Below are 23,069 nucleotides of genomic sequence, written 5' to 3'. Positions count from 1 at the left end.
CTAAAATCCACCACCAGCACTTTGGTTTTGCTGGTGTTCAGGTGTAGGTGGTTTGAGTCACACCATTTAACAAAGTCCTTGATTAGGTTCCTATACTCCTCCTCCTGTCCACTCCTGATGCAGCCCACGATAGCAGTGTCGTCAGCGAACTTTTGCACGTGGCAGGACTCCGAGTTGTATTGGAAATCTGATGTATATAGGCTGAACAGGACCGCAGAAAGTACAGTCCCCTGCGGCGCTCCTGTGCTGCTGACCACAATGTCAGACGTGCAGTTCCCGAGACGCACATACTGAGGTCTGTGTGTAAGATAGTCCACAATCCATGTCACCAGGTATGAATCTACTCCCTTCTCTGTCAGTTTGTCCCTAAGGAGCAGAGGCTGGATGGTGTTGAAGGAGCTAGAGAAGTCTAGAAACATAATTCTTTCTGCACCACTGCCTCTGTCCAATTGGGAGAGGGATCAGTGTAGCATGTACAGTGCATCCGGAAAGTATTCCCAGCGCATCACTTTTTCCACATTTTGTTATGTTACAGCCTTATTCCAAAATGGATTAAACTCATTTTTTTCCTCAGAATTCTACACACACCCCCATAATGACAACGTGAAAAAAGTTTACTTGAGGTTTTTGCAAATTTATTAAAAATAAAAAAATTGAGAAAGCACAGGTACATAAGTATTCACAGCCTTTGCTCAATACTTTGTCGATGCACCTTTGGCAGCAATTCCAGCCTCAAGTCTTGTTGAATATGATGCCACAAGCTTGGCACACCTATCCTTGGCCAGTTTCGCCCATTCCTCTTTGCAGCACCTCTCAAGCTCCATCAGGTTGGATGGGAAGCGTCGGTGCACAGCCATTTTAAGATGTCTCCAGAGATGTTCAATCGGATTCAAGTCTGGGCTCTGGCTGGGCCACTCAAGGACATTCACAGAGTTGTCCTGAAGCCACTCCTTTGATATCTTGGCTGTGTGCTTAGGGTCGTTGTCCTGCTGAAAGATGAACCGTCGCCCCAGTCTGAGGTCAAGAGCGCTCTGGAGCAGGTTTTCATCCAGGATGTCTCTGTACATTGCTGCAGTCATCTTTCCCTTTATCCTGACTAGTCTCCCAGTCCCTGCCGCTGACAAACATTTCCACAGCATGATGCTGCCACCACCATGCTTCACTGTAGGGATGGTGCCAGGTTTCCCCCAAATGTAACGCCTGGCATTCACACCAAAGAGTTCAATCTTTGTCTCATCAGATCAGAGAATTTTCTTTCTCATGGTCTGAGAGTCCTTCAGGTGCGTTTTGGCAAACTCCAGGCGAGCTGCCATGTGCCTTTTACTAAGGAGTGGCTTCCATCTGGCCACTCTACCATACAGGCCTGATTGGGGGATTGTTGCAGAGATGGTTATCCTTCTGGAAGTTTCTCCTCTCTCCACAAAGGACCTCTGAAGCTCTGACAGAGTGACCATCGGGTTCTTGGTCACCTCCCTGACTAAGGCCCTTCTCCCCCGATCGCTCAGTTTAGATGGCTGGCCAGCTCTAGGAAGAGTTCTGGTGGTTTCGAACTTCTTGCATTTACGGATGATGGAGGCCACTGTGCTCATTGAGACCTTCAATGCAGCAGAAGTTTTTCTGTAACCTTCCCCAGATTTGTGCCTCGAGACAATCCTGTCTCGGAGGTCTACAGACAATTCCGTTGACTTCATGCTTGGTTTGTGCTCTGACATGAACTGTCAACTGTGGGACCTACTATAGACAGGTGTGTGCCTTTCCAAATCATGTCCAGTCAACTGAATGTACCACAGGTGGACTCCAATGAAGCTGCAGAAACATCTCAAGGATGATCAGGGGAAACAGGATGCACCTGAGCTCAATTTCGAGCTTCACGGCAAAGGCTGTGAATACTTATGTACATGTGCTTTCTCAATTTTTTTATTTTTAATAAATTTGCAAAAACCTCAAGTAAACTTTTTTCGCGTTGTCATTATGGGGTGTTGTGTGTAGAATTCTGAGGGAAAAAAATGAATTTAATCCATTTTGGAATAAGGCTGTAACATAACAAAATATGGAAAAAGTGATGCGCTGTGAATACTTTCCGGATGCACTGTAGAACAGCAACCCAGGGGCAACCAACAAGAAGGCAGCTGAGGGTCATGTATCAGCCTTATTAAGGTAGAAATGCCTCACAGCATTTCAGATTTCATATTTTCGTGACCTGCATGGACTTTCTACACAAAAAAAGGGGGGGGGGGAGGGTACCGGATGACGTGGTGCTGAGGAATGGCTAAAATAATGGATCTCTCTTCTGAAGGGGCTGTCAGCATGCACTTGTGGAAGTCATAAATTCTTGCGGGATATTTGCTTTCCTTGTCTATACAAATGATGGGGGGGGGGGGGAGTTGGAGGGGCTGCTGTTCCTTCCCTAGAACCATTGTATCAACACACACACACACACACACAGCGATATTGACGGTCTTTCATGAAGCTATCCACTCTTCTTTCCTTCGTAATTCCTCATATGGGTGCGAGGCCAACATGGACAGGAAACACACGTCGATAACAGGAATTTCCTGTCGGTCTTGACGCACCATGACCCCTAAACTTGTCCTGCTTGTTTTTTTGTTTTTAATTTGGGAAAAGTCATTTTTAACTTCCCTGCGTGATGAAGCATTCAAAGAGCAGATAGCCGTAGTCGTTGGAGTCAAAAGGGTTTTCGAAGAATGTAAACAATAAGATGCTGGAGAGATTAAAAATGGAGAGGGCTGATAAGGAATTTATGTTGAAGGGGGATTTTTTTGGGGACTGGTGTTATTTGTCACTGGATACGGTGGTTGTCACCAAGACACTTACAGGCTTGAAAGTTTGTGTAACCATCAAAGCGGTCATTATGTTAGATGTTGTAGAGATAGGAACCTGAATTTGTACAAGTAATGAATTCTGTGTCTTTGAAAAATATTCAGTCACCTTGGATGTTATTCAGCATTGAAACCAAGTGGATTAAATTTGTTTCCTTGACACTGATCAGGGGGCGGCACAGTGGTGCAGTGGGTAGCGCTGCTGCCTTGCAATTAGGAGACTCCTATGTGGAGTTTGCATGTTCTCCCCGTGTCTGTGTGGGTTTCCTCCCACAGTCCAAAGACAGGCAGGTTGGTGCATTGGTGATTCTAAATTGTGCCTAGTGTGTGCTTGGTGTGTGTGTGTGTGTGTGTGCGTGCCCTGCGGTGGGCTGGCACCCTGCCCAGGGTTTGTTTCCTGCCTTGTGCCCTGTGTTAGCTGGGATTGTCTCCAGCAGACCCCCGTGACCCTGTAGTTAGGATGTAGTAGGTTAGATAATGGATGGATGGGCACTGATCAACTTCTTAATGTCAAAGGGAAAACAGACCTTTCTTATATTCTGTAAGTGCCTTGAGAATGGGAAAGGCGCTATATAAATAAAATGTATTATTTATTATTATTATATTACTGGTTCAAAGTTTTAGAACACCTTGTGACGGTGTGTGTCCTACTCCACGCTCACTCTTCCGTATTTGGGAGCCTCTTCAACCCAACACCGTCGATAACGTAACCGAATGAGCTGACAGATGGGGACAAAACACATGCTAAGCAACGGGATGGTGCAAAGTGCAAAAGTGCTTTTATTAAAAAACAGAAACCAAACCGTGTCCAAAGTGCAGTTCTCTAAGTTTATAAATAATCCATAAAAATAGTGAAATCCAAATGTTTAAAACCAAGCTAAAAACCCACCACCAGTTACTGAGTTATACGAGCCCACCATCCCGACCACCCCCCCCTTCCTCACGGTCTTGGCTGCCTCCGTCGGCGTCTGCCGGACCACCTCGGGGTCGGTTGTCCTCTTGTCATCCTTCACACCCACACAGTCATCTAGATTGTTCTAATGTTCTAAAGTCACTGGGCTTTATTGATTCAACAGCCCTGGAATCAGCCTAGTCTCTGGACTTTCTCTTGTGCTGTTATGTCCTTTTTGTATCCTGGAGAGCAAAACTACACCCAGTTTTCCAGATGAGGCCTCACCAGTGTGTTATAAAGCTTCAGCAGAACCTCCTTGAACTTATACTCTTCTTCTACTCTACTTGCCTTCTTCCTTTAACACTGGCTTATTCCATATGGGTCTTGCAGCAGAGGAGATGTCTTTCCAACGGGTGCAGCTGACCTTCCACAGGTCTGGTTGTCTGCCGTCCCATGGCTACGGACAGTTGCACTCGCCAGACCGGCCATGGCGCTCATGCTAGGGCTCTTGTCCCAAGGCTGTTTGACTCCCACTGCCTTCCCGGTCTTTCGCAGCGGGCCGTGCAAACTCCCAGTCACTCCCGCTCCTTGTAACAGTTTGTTGCCCACTCACTTCTTCCCGGCGTCTCTCCTGCCAGCTGCCTGCCTTCTCTTCCGTGAGCCTGCTCTGTTACGCTTGCTCTTGCTCCGATTCTATTCACCTCCTTACCTCCTTCACTCAATAACCTCCATTCTGTCTTTTCTTTTCAATCCTCCATCCTTGCGCTCGAGCTTTCCCATTTAAAATGGGGACGTGACACAGGTGTGTCAGTTAGCAGCTCCCGGTGCCAATTAGGGTCACGGACGATCCTACACCTGTGCACTGTGATAATAATTGACACCAGACATCATAATGGTTTGGGGCAGCCACCCGTATAATATCCTTGGCTGCAAAAGGTTTAGATAAGAACAGAGTTGTTCGCAAGACTGAGTACAAAACAGAATTGATTAACTAGAAGCAAGATATCGGCTTTAAAGGCCTGTAGAGGAAGTGACGCTATCAAAGGGGCCGGAACCAAAAGTGATGTTGTCAGAACCTGAAGTGACGTCATCCAGGGCACCGGAACCGGAAGTGATGTCATCATCTACCGGGATTTCCCAGAAAGGGTCTGCAAGGAACTGACAAAGACAGTCAGTGCACCTTACCGCCCCCTGGCCTGATGTGGTATTACACTTACTCAAGCCCTTTAGCTGTCACCTACTCGCACGTGTGTGACAGCACTTAGTGTAGAGCTGTCCGCTTCCGTGTCGCTCCCTCGTCAGGCTACCACATCCCCTCCTACCAAGATGCTAGTGCGGCGATTATTTAAAAAGATGCCAAAGAGCTGCGGACCTCACTTTACCACACACTCTTGCCTTTATCTGTAGGCCCGGTTAGGATGAGGATCTACTGTTTGCCTGTTAACATATGTTGGAAAAGTCAACAGTTTCATGGGATGCATTTACTTTTTCACATGGCTGTATATTCTCTGTGTAATCATTATGTTCACCTTGCCAAACCTCAGTAATATTTCAAAACACCACAATTGTACCCCTGATCGTAAAAGTGATGCATCCACTGCCAGACGCTTTTCTAACTGACCTTAGCAACCAAACAATCCCATTACCTGTCGCAGCAACTCCTCAAGTAAGTGAGCTGTCTGCCATTGTGTTCACAGAAATAAGAAAAACTGGAAGAAACGAGCGTCACTCATAGTTTTAGGTAAGAGAATTCCAGGGCTTTTTATTAAAAATTCATACACTTTGAAGGTGCGAGTCCCATTTTGTGAATGTTTACCTGTAGCCTGCATTGTCCTGTGGCAGCTTTTGCACATAAACCCCTCAGGCCAAACGACAATAATACACTTTGAACCCTTTAATTTCACAACATGTCCCCACATCGGTATAAGGGTGAGTTTGTTGACAACAACAACATTTATTTGTATAGCACATTTTCATACAAACAATGTAGCTCAAAGGGCGTTACATGATGAAGAAAGAGAAAAAAGACTAAATAAATAATTAAAATTAGGGAACACTGATTAACATAGAATAAAGTAAGGTCCAATGGCCAGGGAGGACAGAAAAAACAAAAAATAAACTCCAGACGGCTGGAGACAAAAACAATCTTAGGTTAGGTTAGGTTTAGGTTAGGTTTCTTTATTTAGTCATGTTTACACAGGAAAACATGAAATTTGCCTTCTCAGTTGCATCTAATAACAGGTAACAGACAGAATGAAATAAAACAGACAAATAGAAATAAGAAAGGTTAAGGTAAGGCAGTTAGATAAAACATATTTATACCAAAAAAAAAAAAAAGGTAACAGGATATATATCAAAACCTTAAACATTATCTCCGATATTTCTAATTGAAAAGTCATATGGCACTAGGAAGAAAGGAGTTTCTGGAGCAATTTGTGTGTGTTTTTAAAGCAACTATCCTTCCTGATTTACTGAAGTTTAGTTCTACATGTAATGGATGTCTGTCATCAGTTGAGATGATTTCCAGTTTCTTTAGCATTGCCCTCTGACACACACTTGTCAAATCATCTACATCAGCCCCAATAACTTTAGCTGCATACTTCATAATCTGCTGGAGCTTTTTTGAGTTTTGGTTTGTCAGACTATTAAACCAGGTAATGAAACTGAAAGTGATCACGGACTGGATCATACTGCGATAGAAGGACAACATGAGGTCCTTGTCTACTTTAAATAGTTTGAGTTTATGGAGGAGAAATAAGCGCTGGTTGCATTTAGAAAATAATTTTTTTGTATTTGTATTCCAGTTAAGATTGTTATCTAGGTAAGTTCCTAAGTATTTATATTCATTCACTATTTCTACCTCCTCTCCCAGAACTACAATATGTGAACATACAGATTTCTGTCTCTTAAAATCAAATATCATTTCTTTGGTCTTTTTTACATTCAGAGTGAGAGAGTTTTTATTGCACCAGTTTAACATACAATCTGCAGGGGGTCCGAGGCCACAAGACCACCCAATGCCCCCCCACCCCGAGTGCATGCTACCTAACATAAATGACCTCCGTCAGTCCTCATTGTATTCAGGGTTCTCATGGAAGAATTTGATGATGAAGGTCATGTGTACTTCTGGCCTTTAATCCATCAATGTAAGGGCATCATGGTGCTTTGATTGGGTGGTGGTGGCGCAGATCGCCACCACAGAAAACTGGATTTTGGAGCCACCATGAATAATAATGATAATTAATTGAATATACAGAGCATCAGGATTTAACTAAGATGAAGCTATGAGAAAGCCATGTTAAAGTAATGTGTTTTTATCAGTGTTTTAAAGTTCACCTTGTGCTTGGCTTGAGTTTTCAAACTGGTTCCTTGACACTATGGACACTAGGGGTCACTGTTGCCCCTTTAAACCCAACAGACAGACACTCAGGACACCAGGTAAAAGCCCCAAGAAATATTTTAATGCCTTTTTTAGTGCCCCTATGCACCACAGCCACAAATAACAAGTAAATAATGAAAATAGCACACAATAACAATTCTCTTCTCCTCCTCCACACCTCCCAGCAAGCTTCGTCCACCTCCACCTGACTCTGGCTCTCTTGCTGGGTTCTCAGCAGTCCTTTATATAGTCCTTGATCTGGAAGTGCTTCTGTTCTTCCTCCCATGTGACTTGCCAGCACTTCTGGGTCAGATGGAGAAGTCATGTTCTTTAATCATCCTGGAAGTACTTTGGGGCTTCCGTCTTTGTGACTTCCAGGCTATAAGGGAAGCATGACTCCTCAGGTTCTTCCATAGCACCCCCTTGCGGCACCGAACAGGGCTGAGATACCGAAGTCCAAGTCCCAGGATGTCCTGTGGGAATCCGGGGAAAAGCTACACTCCAGGAGAGCTACCATCTAGCGTTTTGGGGGAGGCAGTGTCTAAATGCTGCTGCCTTCCCCTGTCCTTCCATTCTCAGGGTGTCCCAGCCGGTCTGAGCTGCCAGCCATCTCATACAACACTCTTCTCAAGAATTCCTGATTCCCTCAGGGCCAGAGTAAGGATGAAATCCCCATATATGTAAAACCTTTGCTCGGATTTGTCTAAATTGCGTTTCTAGGGATTACATTTGGACTTCTTAGACCCACTCACCCCGTGGCTGAATTGGGGCTGCTGATTTTGGCCACACATTGACTGCAGTTGGGATCTGGAAAGTTTGACTGAAGCTGAATCAGAAATGGCTGAACTGTCTAAACAATCAGAGTAAATACAATTTTCAATTTGCCTAATCACTTTCAGGATCCTAATGTAGTCCTCCACAGCAGATATCATTACCATGGGTGTACCTACCGTATATACTCACGTATAACTTTGGTCTTGAAACCCGAAAAATCAATCATAAAATCAGACACCCTTTCAAAAATACGACACTTGTTTATTTTTTATTTTTTTGCTTCCTCCAAACTCGCATCAGTTTCTCAGACGCATCAAATTTTGTTGCAGCAGTGCAGTTACCAATTTCCTCCTAAGGACCCCGGCCGTCCGCCACAAAGGCCAGAGGTGCACATGACCATCATCCTTAAATTCTTCCACATGAAGCCTAACAACCATAAAGACTGAGTGAGGTAATTTATGTTAGGTAAAATTCTCAGGGGGTATGGGTGGTCTCGTGGCCTTTGGACCCCTGCAGATTTTGCTTTTTTTTCCAGCCCTTGTGCGTTTTTTTTTGTTTGTTTGTTTTTTCTATCCTCACGGCCATCAGTCCTTACTTTATTATTTGTTACTTAGTATTACCTAATCTTTTTTTTCTTCTTATAAACTTTTCTTTCTTCATCTTGTAAAGCACTTTGATCTATGCTATTTGTATGAAAATGTGCTATAGAAATAAATGTCGTTGTATAGACGGTATGGCAATGAAGCCACTTGACTTGACTACCTTGTAGCAGTGCTACTTAAAATATCCTACATTTCCCAGTGGCCCCGGTTGTGTAATACTGTTAGACAGCTTTGGGGGCACAAAGGCTGCTGGGAAGAAGATTGAGGAGGCAGGGCCTAAAAGACAATGGATGGATGGCGATCATCCATGTATTTATTAACACACCTCATACACACATTTGGATTATGACTTGACCACCATTGGATTGCAGTTTCTGTCTGGGTGTATGTGCTGTCCTGTGCCTGTCTGTCTGTCCGTGTGAGTTCGTACTGACAGGACACGTCTTCGTTTGGTGGAGCATGTCATCTCAATCATCTCAACCCCACACTGCATCAGTAACCTGGTAGGACAAAACTGTATGTCATTTTCAGAAAGCTGTTCACAGGGTTTTTCATTCACTCATCCATTATTAACTGCCCCTGCTATACTTGGCTATTTTGGACCTTGTTGTTAATGTTTATTGTTTGCCATTAGTGTTTTAGTTTACTATCACCATCGGGAAGCTGTGTACATAGTTTTTGTTATATTGTGTGCTCTTTTTTCAATTCTTGATTAACTAGGGGGCTTTACCCCATGCTCACTTCGCATGACAACCCCCGGCCTACACTACACGTCAGCCAATTCACGTCTCTGCCGTTCGCGTATGTGGATTTCACTTTAACCAAACAACAAATCTTTTAATTCTCACGGATACACCTCTTCATTGGGAAGAAACACTACTTTTCCCTGATGGCAACACGAATTAGACGACTTAAAGTTTAAATCCGAACAATATCTACATACTTTTGTCATATCACCTATGTCCATATATTCGATCTCTTTTCACTGTTCCGTTATTTCACCGAGTAATAATTTTCATTTGTTAGCGCTAATGCAATCTTTACTATCAGTTTTTTGAGACTTTCGAATTTTAGTACATTCATAATCTCTAACCTGCTCTGCATGTGTATCGCGCCAACGTTTTTGAACCTCTTTACGGCATTCTACTTTGTCTTCAACTCTTTGTCTTTTATTTACAACCCCGCTTGGAGCTGAGAGTGTAGGAACTGTGTCTGACAATAGCATTCACATGAATGAGAAGTGATTGGACCGTGGGCATGGTTGTAAATGTTTGAGAGGAGGGTGGGACTTGTCAAAATCTCTTGGTAAAAAGTCTTGTCTTGCGGGACCTGAAATTATCTCTCACGGGAGTTGAAATTATCTCAGAGAAAGTCTCGTCCTAGTATTTCCTTTTATAATAGATATATTTCATTTATCTATTCATTGTGCCACAAACTCTGTGTGTGTGTATGTGTGTGTGTGTGTGTGTGCTGGGTTAACACTAGAATCCCTGCAGCCTACGAAAAAACTCGTAATCCTGGGCCACCTTAAATTCCTTCGCATCTCTTCATTAGCATCTTTTGTATTGTAAATGTTTCAACCAGCAAGCAGCCTGCTATCCCCCTAGACGAAGCTAAAGTCAGTCGCAAACTTCTCCCAGCTCAAGGCTGTTTATCGTGGTGTGAGGTGCCTGGAGTTGTATAGGGTACAACACATGCATTTCCTGTGTGTTCTGTGTCTTACTTACTTACACGGATGGTTGTAGACACGGAACACACATGAAATGCGTATGTTGTACCCTATATAACCCCAGGCACCTCACACCACGATAAAAAGACCTGAGCTGGGAGAAGGTTTTGCCTGAGTTGAGCTGCAGTGGTGGTGGATATGGAATAGCAGGCTGCTTATTGCTTGTGCTGATTGACACATTTTTCAAAACAAAAGACGTTGATGAGGAGAGGTGCGAAGGAATTTAAGGTGGGCCGGGATTACGTGTTTTTTCGTAGACTTCAGAGATTCTAGTGTTAAGACTGGGGGTCTCCACAATAAAATAAACAGGTGTGAACCTTAGCATCCCCGTGACCGCTACAAACTGTCCTCCAGTTGTATGAATAAAAATGGGCCAGAGTCCTGTTATGGAGGTGTGCTGGCCATGAGGGTTGTTCTCTTAATCAAACATGTGGCCAGGTCAGTGAGTGTTCTTAATTGTTGTTTACTGTTTTGTTCCCTCCTTAGGTATGCTATCACAGTGTGGTACTTTGATGCCAAGGAGCGAGCAGAAGCCAAAGAGAAATACCGGCTTGGTACGTACTTGCATCTTGTAGTTGTCTGCCTCTCCTTGTCTACTCTACTCTGACCCATCTTCTTTGGAACTGAATGGCTTTGAGGAGACATCAATGGACTAGTAGGATGTCTCATTGCAGGCAGAAGTTATGTTACACAAATCTCGATTTACTGCAGTTCCACAGACAGGAACAACCACATACAGTGCCCCTCTTGAATTGCCCCTCTACTCCACAGTTTAAAATTACAAATCAAACAATTCAGACATTGTGATTAAAGTGCACATTGCAGACTTTCATTTAATGGGATTTGGAGACATTTTGGTCACACCACACTTTTTCTACATGTCCCCCCATTTCAGGACACCATCATGTTTGGAACAATTGGTGTTACAGGTGTTTGTGATTCCTCAGGTGGGTTTCATGGCTTTATAAGACACCACGCCTTCTACCCTTTGGAGTCTGTAGCTGCCATTGTTCAACATGATGACACAAGCTGTGCCAATGAAAGTCAAAGAGGCCATCATAAGGCTGAAAACCAAGAATAAAACCATTGGAGACATCAGTAAAACCTTAGGATGACCAAAATCAACTGTCTGGGATATCTAGAAAGAATGCACTGATGAGCTCAGTAATCACACAGGGACTGGGAGGTCAAGGAAGACCTCCACAGCTGATGACAGAAGAATCCTCACTGTGGTCAAGAAAAAGCCCCCAACACCTGTCTGACAGAACAAAAACAGTCTTCAGGGGGCCGATGTGGACATGTCAGAGACAACTATCAGCAGAAGACTTCATGAACAGATACACAGAGGACACACTACAAGATGAACACCACAGAAACAGGATGGCCAGATTACAGTTTGTAAAAAAGGACTTCAAGGACCTTGCAGAATTCTGGGAAAAGGTCTTGTGGACAGACGAGACAAAGATGAACCTGATCTGAGTGATGAAAAGAGCAACGTGTGGAGCTGAAAAGCAACTGCCCAAGATCCAAAGCAGACCACCGTATCTATTAAACATGGCAGTGGGGGGGTGTTGTGGCTTGGGCATGTATGGCTGCCACAGGTCTTGACTGGCACACTTCTCTTCACGAATGATGGAACTGCTGACGTCAGTGGCACAATGAATTCTGGGGTGTTTAGAAGCATTTGATCTGCTCAAGTTCCATTAAATTCATCCAAGCTCAGTGGATGGCACTTCATCCTTCAACAAGATAATGAGCAAACATATTGCAGAGGTAACACAAGAGTTTATCAAAGCTAAAAAATGGACAACTCTTGAATGGCCAAGTCAGTCACCCGATTTAAATCCACTTAAGCAGGCCTTCCATATGCTGAAGGGAAAACTAAAGGGAACAAGCCCCCCAAAACAAGCAGGAGCTGAAGATGGCTGCATTAGAGGCTTGGCAGAGCATCACCAGAGAGGATCCTCAGCACCTGCTGATGACTTCAAGCAGTCATTGCATGTGAGGGATACAAAGAACTAAATATGACAACGGCTTTAACAGACCTACCATTGCTGTGTCCCAAACAATATGGTGCCCTGAAATTGAGGGACTGTGTTGACCGAAATGTCTGCAAATACACTGAAATGTGCACTTTAATCAGCTCTAAATTGTTTGATTTGTAATTTTAAACTGTGGAGCAGTGGAGGAAATCAAGAAAAAAATGTGATTCTGTGGAAGGCACTGTAAATCCCTCGGTATTTTTATTGAAAGGCCGGTTTGACACGGATGAATAAATATCAGTCATCGCTAACAGTGAGGCATAGTACAGTTGAGTATGCACTTTGTCAGTCATTTTTTGCTTTTGTTCTCCCGTGTCACTGCATGTAATCGGCGGCTCATGCAGCCACACACTAAGCTCCAGAGCAGGTTAAACATCTGGATAGGCAGATGGCCGCTTAGCAGTGGTCGCTGCTACACTTAGCCAGTGCCAGTACTATCTAAGAATTGATTGTCGACCCTCTTCACATTTTTCAAAATTCGAGTTTTATTCTTTATAAACACAGTTATATATAAGACTAGCACTGTAAGCCCGTGTTGTAAAAAGCTTGGGCTCCTAGAAACTATTAAAATCATCAGAAAGAAAATTGAAATGCAGAGTCGGTGGTTTCGTTTTGCGGACGTGCTCGCCCCCTTGTCTATCAGCGGCTAAGCGAGTTTCTCTCTCCTCAGAGGTTTCGTTTTGCCAATGTGCTCACCCCATCTGTCTATCAGTGGCTAAGTGAGTTTCTATCTCCTCAGAGGTTTCGTTTTGCCAATGTGCTCGTCCCACTTGTCTATCAGCGGCTAAGCAAGTTTCTCTCTCCTTCGAGGTTTCGTTTTGCCAATGTGTTCACCCCCCTTGTCTTTCAGCGGCTAAGCGAGTTTCTCTGTCCTTGGAGGTTTTGTTTTGCCGATGTGCTCGCCCCCCTTTGTCTATCAGCAGCTAAGTGAGTTTCTCTCACCTCAGAGGTTTCGTTTTGCCAACATGCTCGCCTTACTTGTCTATCAGCGGCTAAGCGAGTTTCTCTCACCTCAGAGGTTTCGTTTTGCCAATGTGCTCGCCCCTTTGTCTTTCAGCGGCTAAATGAGTTTCTCTCTCCTCAGAGGTTTTGCTTTGCCGATGTGTTCACCTCCCTTGTCTATCAGCGGCTAAGCGAGTTTCTTTCTCCTCAGAGATTTCGTTTTGCCAATGTGCTCGCCCCCTTTGTCTATCAGCGGCTAAGTGAGTTTCTCTCTCCTCAGAGGTTTCGTTTTTTGCCGATGTGCTCGCCCCACTTGTGTATCAGCGGCTAAGCGAGTTTCTGTGTCCTTGGAGGTTTTGTTTTGCCGATGTGCTCGCCCCCCTTGTGTATCAGTGGCTAAGCGAGTTTCTCTCTCCTCGGAGGTTTCGTTTTGCCAATGTGCTCGCCCCCCTTGTCTATCAGTGGCTAACCGAGTCTCTCCCTCGTTTGTCTGTCCTCGATGGTTTCACTATGGTGATGGAGTCGCTTTCTTTCAGATTCATGCTGTAGCCTCATACTTCTTTCTTCTTCCGACTCGTTAACTTGGGGCCGCCTTGCCGCCTCCTTGAACTTCATGCTGTAGCCTTGCACTTCCGGGGAGGACAGACAGACACACACACACTTCCACATGTATACGTTTGTTATATAAGATAATGTGCAATGACCTTTTTGACTTTTTAACTAATTGGGTGTGTTTTGTTTATTTGTAGCTGCTGGACAGAAAGGCATCCAGGTGGCTGTGGGGCAAAGTAACAAGACTTAGAGAGAATGAAGAAAAAAAAAAAGGAAGCTGTTTTCTTGTTCTGAAGAAGGTGACGTCTGTGCTGCTACTGACACAAACCGGAAACGTGGTGATGGGGGTTCAGGGGGGAGGGGGTTTCACCAGCAGGTCACTCTCAGCCCCACCCCTATTCCCTTTATTGCCTTTGGGTCGCCAGGTGGGATGACGTGGGTCTGCGGACAGAGCTTGTGTTAGAAGGACTTCACCCCTTCCCTCTACCGACTGGACAAATGGACAACTGGGAGCAAGAGTTGGATGGGTTTTGTCCCCAGAAGTTGGTTTCAGATTTGGGGCCTCACCCTCTCTGGAGCTTTTGCTTCATTTTTGTCCCCACCCTGATCCTAACCTGCACTAAATACTCAGAATAAGCACTCTTATCTAGTTCTTTATGGTGGACCTTACTTCGATCTCAGATGCTGACACAATTTTCCCATAAAACGCCCCAGGCTGAATGGTAATCCTCTCAAATGGCTACATGAAGCCAGCGGAGTTCACAGAAGACATGCACTTTATTTGCCAAGTATAAGGAGAGACAGCGTTTACAAACCCGCCATCGGTGTTACTACTTCTCTGGATCTTCTTATCAAAAGAAGTGCACTAAAACGTTCCCAGCTCTGCATCAAGCTCCTTTTCTTTAACCTTTTTTTTTTGTTTGTTTGTTTTTCTTTTTTTGTTAAACGGTCCGTAAAAAATAAATGGCAGCCAGCTAATAGCTTGAAATGTCTTAGGTTCAATAGAAATTGGAATAAGTGGTTTTGCGCAATGTTTCCACCTTTTGCAGTATGTAATGAATTAAAGGAGATTCAGTGTTTTCCAAATGAGTGTGCATGTGTGCCTTTGTGTTGCGCCCTATTGGCGTTTCTAATTATGTTTATTTATTAACATTTACTCAGAATATGGAACTAATGTAGGAAGCACTTCCAATTAGAGAATACAATACAATACAGTTTATTTTTGTATAGCCCAAAATCACACAAGAAGTTCCGCAATGGGTTGTAACAGGCCTTGCCTCTTGACAGCCCCCCAGCCTTGACTCTCTAAGAAGTAAAAACTCCCAGGGGAAAAAAAATGGAAGAAACCTTGGAAAAGGCAATACAAAGAGAGACCCCTTTCCAGGTAGGTTGGGCATACAGTGGGTGTCAAAAAAAGGGGGTCAATACAATACAATACACAGAACACAAGTAATCCTCAATATAATATAACAGTGCAGTGGAAATGTGACAAGTACGGAGCAGAATTCAACAGTAGATGATATCACATAATAGGATTTGCATTTGTTTAGAGTCCTGGAGACCTCGGCCATCAAGCTGCCTCACCCTATTGGCCATTCCACAGCTGAGTCAGCCAATCCAATGAAAGGGCTCCTCTACCTGACGATTTCTGCGGTCCTCCATCAGGGATGACTTTACCTGAGGCGGGTAAAACAACTTGACAGGTGGGCAGTGGCACCAAGTGCCACATTTGAGTACCGAGAAAAGAAACAGAACAGTTGAGGGTTAGTAACAAATTCTAACTATCATGTTACTTATGTTTTAGTGCTAATGGCTAACAACAGAGATGCAGTCTGTACAGTTAATCAGCAGCTCTAGTCAGGGTGTGCTAAACTGAAGTAGTGAGTCTTCAACCAGGATGTGAAAGCTGAGACCGAAGGGGCTTCTCTTGTACTAGCAGGCAGAACAGTCCACAGTTTAGGGGTCCTGTAACTAAAAGCTCGACCTCCCACTGTTATTTTATTAATCCTTTGCGATCATAAGCATACCAGCATCTTGAGATCTTAATGTGCGCTCTGGTTTGTAAGTCATGATAAGGTGCCACATGAGAGGTTGGGCATCAAATTAAAAGAGGTGGGAGTTCAGGGTGATGTTTGTAGATGGGTGCAGAATTGGCTCAGACAAAGGAAGCAGAGGGTGATGGTGCGAGAAACCTCATCAGAACTGGCCGATGTTAAGAGTGGTGTTCCACAGGGGTCAGTGCTAGGGCCGCTGCTATTTTTAATATATATAAATGATTTAGATAGGAATATAAGTAACAAGCTGGTTAAGTTTGCAGATGACACCAAGATATGTGGATTAGCAGATAACTTGGAATCCGTTATATCATTACAGCAGGACTTGGATAGCATACAGGCTTGGGCAGATTTGTGGCAGATGAAATTTAATGTCAGTAAATGTAAAGTATTACACATTGGAAGTAAAAATGTTAGGTTTGAATACACAATGGGTGGTCGGAAAATCGAGAGTACACCTTATGAGAAGGATTTAGGAGTCATAATGGACTCTAAGCTATCGACTTCCCGACAGTGTTCAGAAGCCATTAAGAAGGCTAACAGAATGTCAGGTTATATAGCGCCTTGATGTGTGGAGTACAAGTCCAAGGAGGTTCTGCTCAAGCTTTATAATGCACTGGTGAGGCCTCATCTTGAGTATTGTGTGCAGTTTTGGTCTCCAGTCTACAAAAAGGAAATAGCAGCACTAGAAAAGGTCCAGAGAAGAGCGACTAGGCTGATTCCAGGGCTACAGGGGTTGAATTATGAGGAAAGATTAAAAGAGCTGAGCCTTTACAGTTTAAGCAAACGAAGATTAAGAGGTGACATGATTGAAGTGTTTAAAATTATGAAGGAAATCAGTCCAGGGGATGGAGACTGTTATTTTAAAATGAGTTCATCAAGAACACAGGGACACAGTTGGAAACTTGTTAAAGGGTAAATTTCGCACAAACATTAGGAAGTTTTTCTTTACACAAAGAACGATAGAAACTTGGAATAAGCTACCAAGAAGTGTGGTAGACAGTAAGACGTTAGGGTCTTTCAAAACTCAACTTGATGTTTTCTTGGAAGAAATAAGTGAATAGCACTGGTGAGCTTTGTTGGGCCGAATGGCCTGTTCTCGTCTAGAGTGTTCTAATGTTCATGATACATTCAGACAAGCAAGTCGAACCTTGACCATTTAAGGCTTTATATGTTAAAAGAAGGATTTTGAAATCTGCCCTATACTTAACTGGGAGCCAGTGTAAAGATTTATGAGTTCATATTTTCTTGTTCTTGTAATAATTATTGCATTTTGGATTAACTGGAGGCTGAATAAAGAACAATTTGAACATCCAGTGAACACCGCATTGCAGTTGTCAATCCGACTAGATATAAATGCATGAATTAATTTCTCAGAATCCTGTTTATTTAGAAAGCGCCTTAATTTCCCAACATTTTTAAGATGGAAGAAACATGATTTGGACAACTTTGTAATGTGCATTTTAAATGACATGCTAGAATCAAAGATAACTCCGAAATTGAGGGCTGATTCAGTAAAATTAATGAGGATTCCAACTGAGTTAAATGACAGAATATTGTGATCAGCGTCATTCCCTCCAATAATTAACATCTGTTTTATTGGTGTTTAAAGATAAGTAGTTCTCATCCATCCTTTAATTCACTAACACAACAAATTAAAGACAACATCTGAGAAACTTCGTTTTGTCTAAAAGAAAGGTAGAACTGGGTGTCAACTGTGTACAAGTGGAAATGAATATTGTGTATTTTAATGATAGATCCCAGTGGAAGCCTGTAAAGTAAAACAGTAAAGGTCCCAGTACTGAGCCCTGCAGGACACCATATCTCACTTCTGTGTATAATGATGGAGTCCTGTCAGCACATTTCTGTACATATTGGAATAGACTTGATAAGTAAGAACGAAACCAAGCAAGCACAGTGCCTGTGAGCCCAACATCATTTTCTAGCCTGTGCAGTAAAATAGAATGGTCGATGGTGTCAAATGCTGCACTTAAGTCTAACAACATAATTACAGTGGAGTTTCCTACATCAGAGGATATCAGAATGTCGTTTACAACCCGCGTTAATGCCGTTTCTGTACTATGACCAGTGCGAAAACCAGACTGGAATTTCTCAAATAAATTGTAATGCGTAATGTGTGACTGAAGCTGATTGGTGACTACTTTTTCTAGTATTTTAGAGAGAAAGTGTAAATTTGAAATAAGCCTATAATTATTTAGTATGTGTGGGTCTAGTTCTGACTTTTTAAGTAATGATTACCTTCAGCTCGGACAGTGAGTTTCGATCTTCCTCGATCTTCATAGGTGGAGCTGTGAGTCCAGAGGGGAAAGATGTGGCAGACTAGTGGAGGGTATTAGCTGAAGATGGATGTGGGGATGAAAAGGCCATGCTCGGCTGCCAATAGTCCCCCTGGCATCGGCAAATACTCCTTGCCCTCCACACTTGCAGTTTCACTCCCAGTAGCACACTCGGCTGGAGGTTATTCCCAACTTACTGTATACGTATCTCCTGATGCAATGCCAAAGTTGTGTAAAGCTAAACCAGTGGTGTGTGCTTCACGAGAGGCTGTGGAGAAACAACTGAGTGAGCTCGAGTGGCAAGGAGTCCTCACACCTGTACAACATGCTGAATGGGCATCACCTCTAGTTGACGTACCGAAGAAAGACGGGTCAGGTCAGATGTGTGGTGATTGTAAAGTGACCCTGGTGAGATGTGAATCAGCACACAGTTGGAGAAAAAATATGAACCTCAACTTCATTTTTCAGATGATCTCCCACACACAAAAGTTCAGACGGTCCAAGTAGTCAAAGAAAGGTGCCAGAAGTGTCTCCCAGTCGCACAGAGAACAATGGCGGACCAAGATAGTGCCCAACCAGAAGTGGCAGTTCACCCTGAATTTGTAAATATGTTCTGAATTTTTGGGATAGACAGAGTTTTTGATTTAGGGGGATGAGTGATAGGAATGAGGGATTGTGGGAGACTCCATCACAAAGGACGTGGTACAAAAGATCAGAAGAGAAAAAGAGAGATACAAGGACAAGGAACCACACTGACAGCCAGCAAGCTGCGTCCTTCAATTAACGTGGGGTCCTTTCTGGTTCTTTTGTTTGTGGAAGGTTCAATTATTGTTATTGTTGTATTGAATAAAGGAAGACAACACCAGTTGGTATTCTGCGTCCGTGAGAATTTGTGCAAAAGACACAACAACTTGAAAGCAGGAAAAGCTTTAGAAGAAGAAGTTGATGATTATTATTATTACTGGTAGAGGCACAAGTCAATTCTTATTAATAATGCATTCATGCTTAATAATAAAGTCACATAATGACCACTTTATTTCAAATCCATTGTGGTTTCTATACAGAGCCAAAATTATGAAAATTGTGTCACTGTCCAAATATTTATGAACCTGACTCTATATTATTATTACTACTACTGCTACTGTTATTGTTATTTTTATTATTCTTAAAAATTAATTAACAAGAACTGACTTGTGTCTCACCAATAATAGCAATGACAATAATAATAACAATAATAATCATCATCATCATAAAAATAATATATTATTAATCAGAACTGACTTGTGTCTCTACCATATAATAACAAGAATGAATTATTATTATTATTATTATTATTAGTAGTAGTAGTAGTAGTAGTAGTAGTAACAAGAATAATGTGTATCTAATTCAATATTTGTATTATATTTATCATTAATGATAATAAAAAAATAGTTGTGTTTCTACCAATCATAATAATAATAAAAATAATAATTAATTATAATTATTTATTTTGGCAGGGAAACAAGTCAGTTGTTGTTGTTAACAATAATAATAATAATATAGCGGGGTTGGATAATGGATGGATGGATAATAATAATAATAATGGCGGCACGGTGGCGCAGTGGGTAGCGCTGCTGCCTCGCAGTTGGGAGATCTGGGGACCTGGGTTCGCTTCCCAGGTCCTCCCTGTGTGGAGTTTGCATGTTCTCCCCGTGTCTGTGTGGGTTTCCTCCGGGTGCTCCGGTTTCCTCCGACAGTCCAAAGACATGCAGGTTAGGTGGATTGGTGATTCTAAATTGGCCCTAGTGTGTGCTTGGTGTGTGGGTGTGTTTGTGTGTGTCCTACGGTGGGTTGGCATCCTGCCCAGGATTGGTTCCCTGCCTTGTGCCCTGTGTTGGCTGGGATTGGCTCCAGCAGACCCCCGTGACCCTGTGTTCGGATTCAGCGGGTTGGAAAATGGATGGATGGATGGCTGGATAATAATAATAATAATAGTCATCATCATAAAAATTATAAATTATTAACCAGAATTGACTTGTGTCTGTACCATATAATAATAATGAATTATTATTATTATCACTATTATTATTATCATTATTATTAGTAGTAGTAGTAGTATTAACAAGAATAACGTGTATCTAATTCAATATTTCTATTATTTTTATCAATAATGATAATAATAATAAAAAATAATTTGTGATTCTAGCAATCATCATAATAATAATAATTCATTATAATTATTAATTTTGGCAGGGAAACAAGTCAGTTGTTGTTGTTAATAATATTAATAATCATCATCATAAAAACAATATATTATTAACCCGAATTGACTTGTGTCTCTACCATATAATAATAATGAATTATTATTGTTATCATTATTATTATTATTATTATCATTATTGTTATTATTAATAGTAGTATTAACAAGAATAACATAACTAATTTAATATTTATAATAAAAAAATAACTTGTGTTTCTACCTATCATCATCATAATAATAATAATTCATTATAATTATTATAATTACTAATTTTGGCAGGAAAAAAAATCACTTTCTTGTTGTTAATAAATCATCATAAAGATGACACATTATAATTAACCAGAATTGACTTGTGTCTCTACCGTATAATAATAATGAATTATTATTATTATCATTATTATTATTAGTAGTAAAAGTAGTAGTAGTAGTATTAACAAGAATAACATATCTAATTCAATATTTCTTTTTTTTTTATCATTAATGATAATAATAATAAAAAAAACTTGTGTTTCTACCAGTCATCATAATAATAATTCATTATAATTATTAATTTTGGTAGGGAAACAAGTCACTTGTTGTTGTTAATAATAATGATGATGATAAATTACTACTACCAAGTGGATTCTTTCCTGGAGTTTTTCGTGGCCACAGTGCACACCACCACATGGGACAGCAGGCCATCACAGGGCAGGAGCCCCCTCTGAGCCTGTAAACATAAGCACAGACCCCTCAGTGTAATCCACATGTGTTGGACACCTCCTGGATTATGTCCATTTTGTTAGAGACAGCCACAGAATGCATTGATTTTCTTTATAGATTTTCCGAGAGCAGGACTGTCAGAACAAAGCAATGAAGGGATCATCAGTGAACGGCATGCCAGTCCTTGACTCAGTCCCACTTATCCACTGGGGCCTCCTGTTGACTATGGCATTGTATGATAACCCATGAGGTTGCTGGTTCAATCCTCATCACTGAGTTCCTGCAGCCTCTTTCTGACTGAGCTGTTGGAATGAGAACTTAATGCGATTGCTACTCTGATTTCCAACACTAATTCACAATTAAACAAGGTGTTGGCTTAAAAAACACAAGGCTGGTGCCTCTGTTCCCACCACTGAGCCATGATAGATAGATGATAACTCCTCCACTGTGCTAACTCTGACACTCGACTGCAGGCTTGTTCAGTGTTGACTGCTGAGGCACTGTCTCCCTCTAGTGGCCAGTCTGAGGTTTGTCATTACAATCCAATAACATGGCAACTCAGTGTGGCCTCCTACTGGCCAAGACGTAGAACTGTAAAGTGCAAGAATGCCTCCAATATCTCCTTTGTGTCACACCCTAATGGCAACCACGATCTCAATGTGTGACCCTGAGTGTGTCAACAAACATGCCAGTGTCTCGGATGTTGGAAAATCAAAACTACCTCACTATCTGCCTATCCCAGGTATGGCATTAATTGCAGAAATAAGCTACAGTATGTAAAGTAAGCTATTGTAGTTTGAATAAGCACCATATCCAGACATTACGTTAACTAAACATACTTCTCAGTTTTACCATAAATGACAAGCAATTTGTAACAGTGCAAATTTGTAAAAGAAACACTAGGTGGTCCCCTCATTGCTGACTTTCATTTTTGTTTCTAGCACCTTCCTTGAAATCAAGTGGCCTGCACTGAATGTTAAACTGGGTTTGCTTGGTAGCACTGCTGGACATGATGCTTTCTAAGAAAAGAGCCATGTTAGTTTAAAGGCTGACTTATTAGGTGCTTTCTAAGACAACTTTCTTGTACCACCAATTTTTTAGATAAAAAAAATGTGCGTTTGAAGTCCAGTCCCGTTTACACCTGACCGTCTGACACCCTAAGCCAATTCCTTATGTGCTCGTAGGTTTATGGGGTCCTTAATAACACTTTTACACAGCAAAGTGAAAATCTTACTTGCATGTGCCAATCAACACGTAACTCTCTGGTACCAGGATTAGTGGGTACAACTGCATTAGACATATAGATAGATAGATAGATAGATAGATAGATAGATAGATAGATAGATAGATAGATAGATAGATAGATAGATAGATAGATAGATAGATAGATAGATAGATGTGAAAGGCACTATATAATGATAGATAGATAGATAGATAGATAGATAGATAGATAGATAGATAGATAGATAGATAGATAGATAGATAGATAGATAGATAGATAGATAGATAGATAGATAGATAGATAGATACTGCATTGCTTTGAGGAATCCCATACCAAATGGCATTTAAAGAGACATATGCATTTCATTTGTCATTCCAATAGATGGTTCATCTCAAACATTAACACTGCTTTATGAATCCCATACCTAATGTCACATAACAGAGACATACATAGGGAAATCTTGAAGAATATGCAAAGGTTAGATTTTCCATTTTGGGCCAACACCCCAAGTCAGCATCAGCTTTAGTAAAATTGTGTGTGTGTGTGCAGTGTACAATAGATAGATAGATAGATAGATAGATAGATAGATAGATAGATAGATAGATAGATAGATAGATAGATAGATAGATAGATAGATAGATAGAGGCACAGTGGCACAGTGGTAGCGCTGCTGCCTCACAGTTAGGAGACCTGGGTTCGCTTCCCGGGTCCTCCCTGTGTGGAGTTTGCATGTTCTCCCCGTGTCTGTGTGGGTTTCCTCTGGGCACTCTGGTTTCCTCCCAAAGACATGCAGGTTAGGTGGATTG

At 42.0% G+C, this 23,069-nt stretch overlaps 1 protein-coding gene across 1 annotated transcript in view; it reads left to right on the top strand.

Annotated features, from left to right (window-relative positions):
• egln2 (egl-9 family hypoxia-inducible factor 2) overlaps positions 1 to 14,838 on the top strand; it is a 116,603-nt gene extending 101,765 nt beyond the window's left edge. Inside the window, exons 5-6 of the mRNA XM_051934241.1 lie at positions 10,703 to 10,770; positions 13,950 to 14,838. Of these exons, the coding sequence (XP_051790201.1) occupies positions 10,703 to 10,770; positions 13,950 to 14,002 (121 nt within the window). The 3' untranslated portion in view covers positions 14,003 to 14,838. The remainder of the gene's footprint in view (positions 1 to 10,702; positions 10,771 to 13,949) is intronic.
• The last annotated feature ends 8,231 nt before the right edge of the window (positions 14,839 to 23,069 follow it).

Source organism: Erpetoichthys calabaricus, chromosome 1 (assembly GCF_900747795.2).
Source record: "Erpetoichthys calabaricus chromosome 1, fErpCal1.3, whole genome shotgun sequence".
NCBI classification, from domain to species: Eukaryota; Metazoa; Chordata; class Cladistia; order Polypteriformes; family Polypteridae; genus Erpetoichthys; species Erpetoichthys calabaricus.
This window is presented reverse-complemented; position numbering and strand designations above follow the sequence as displayed.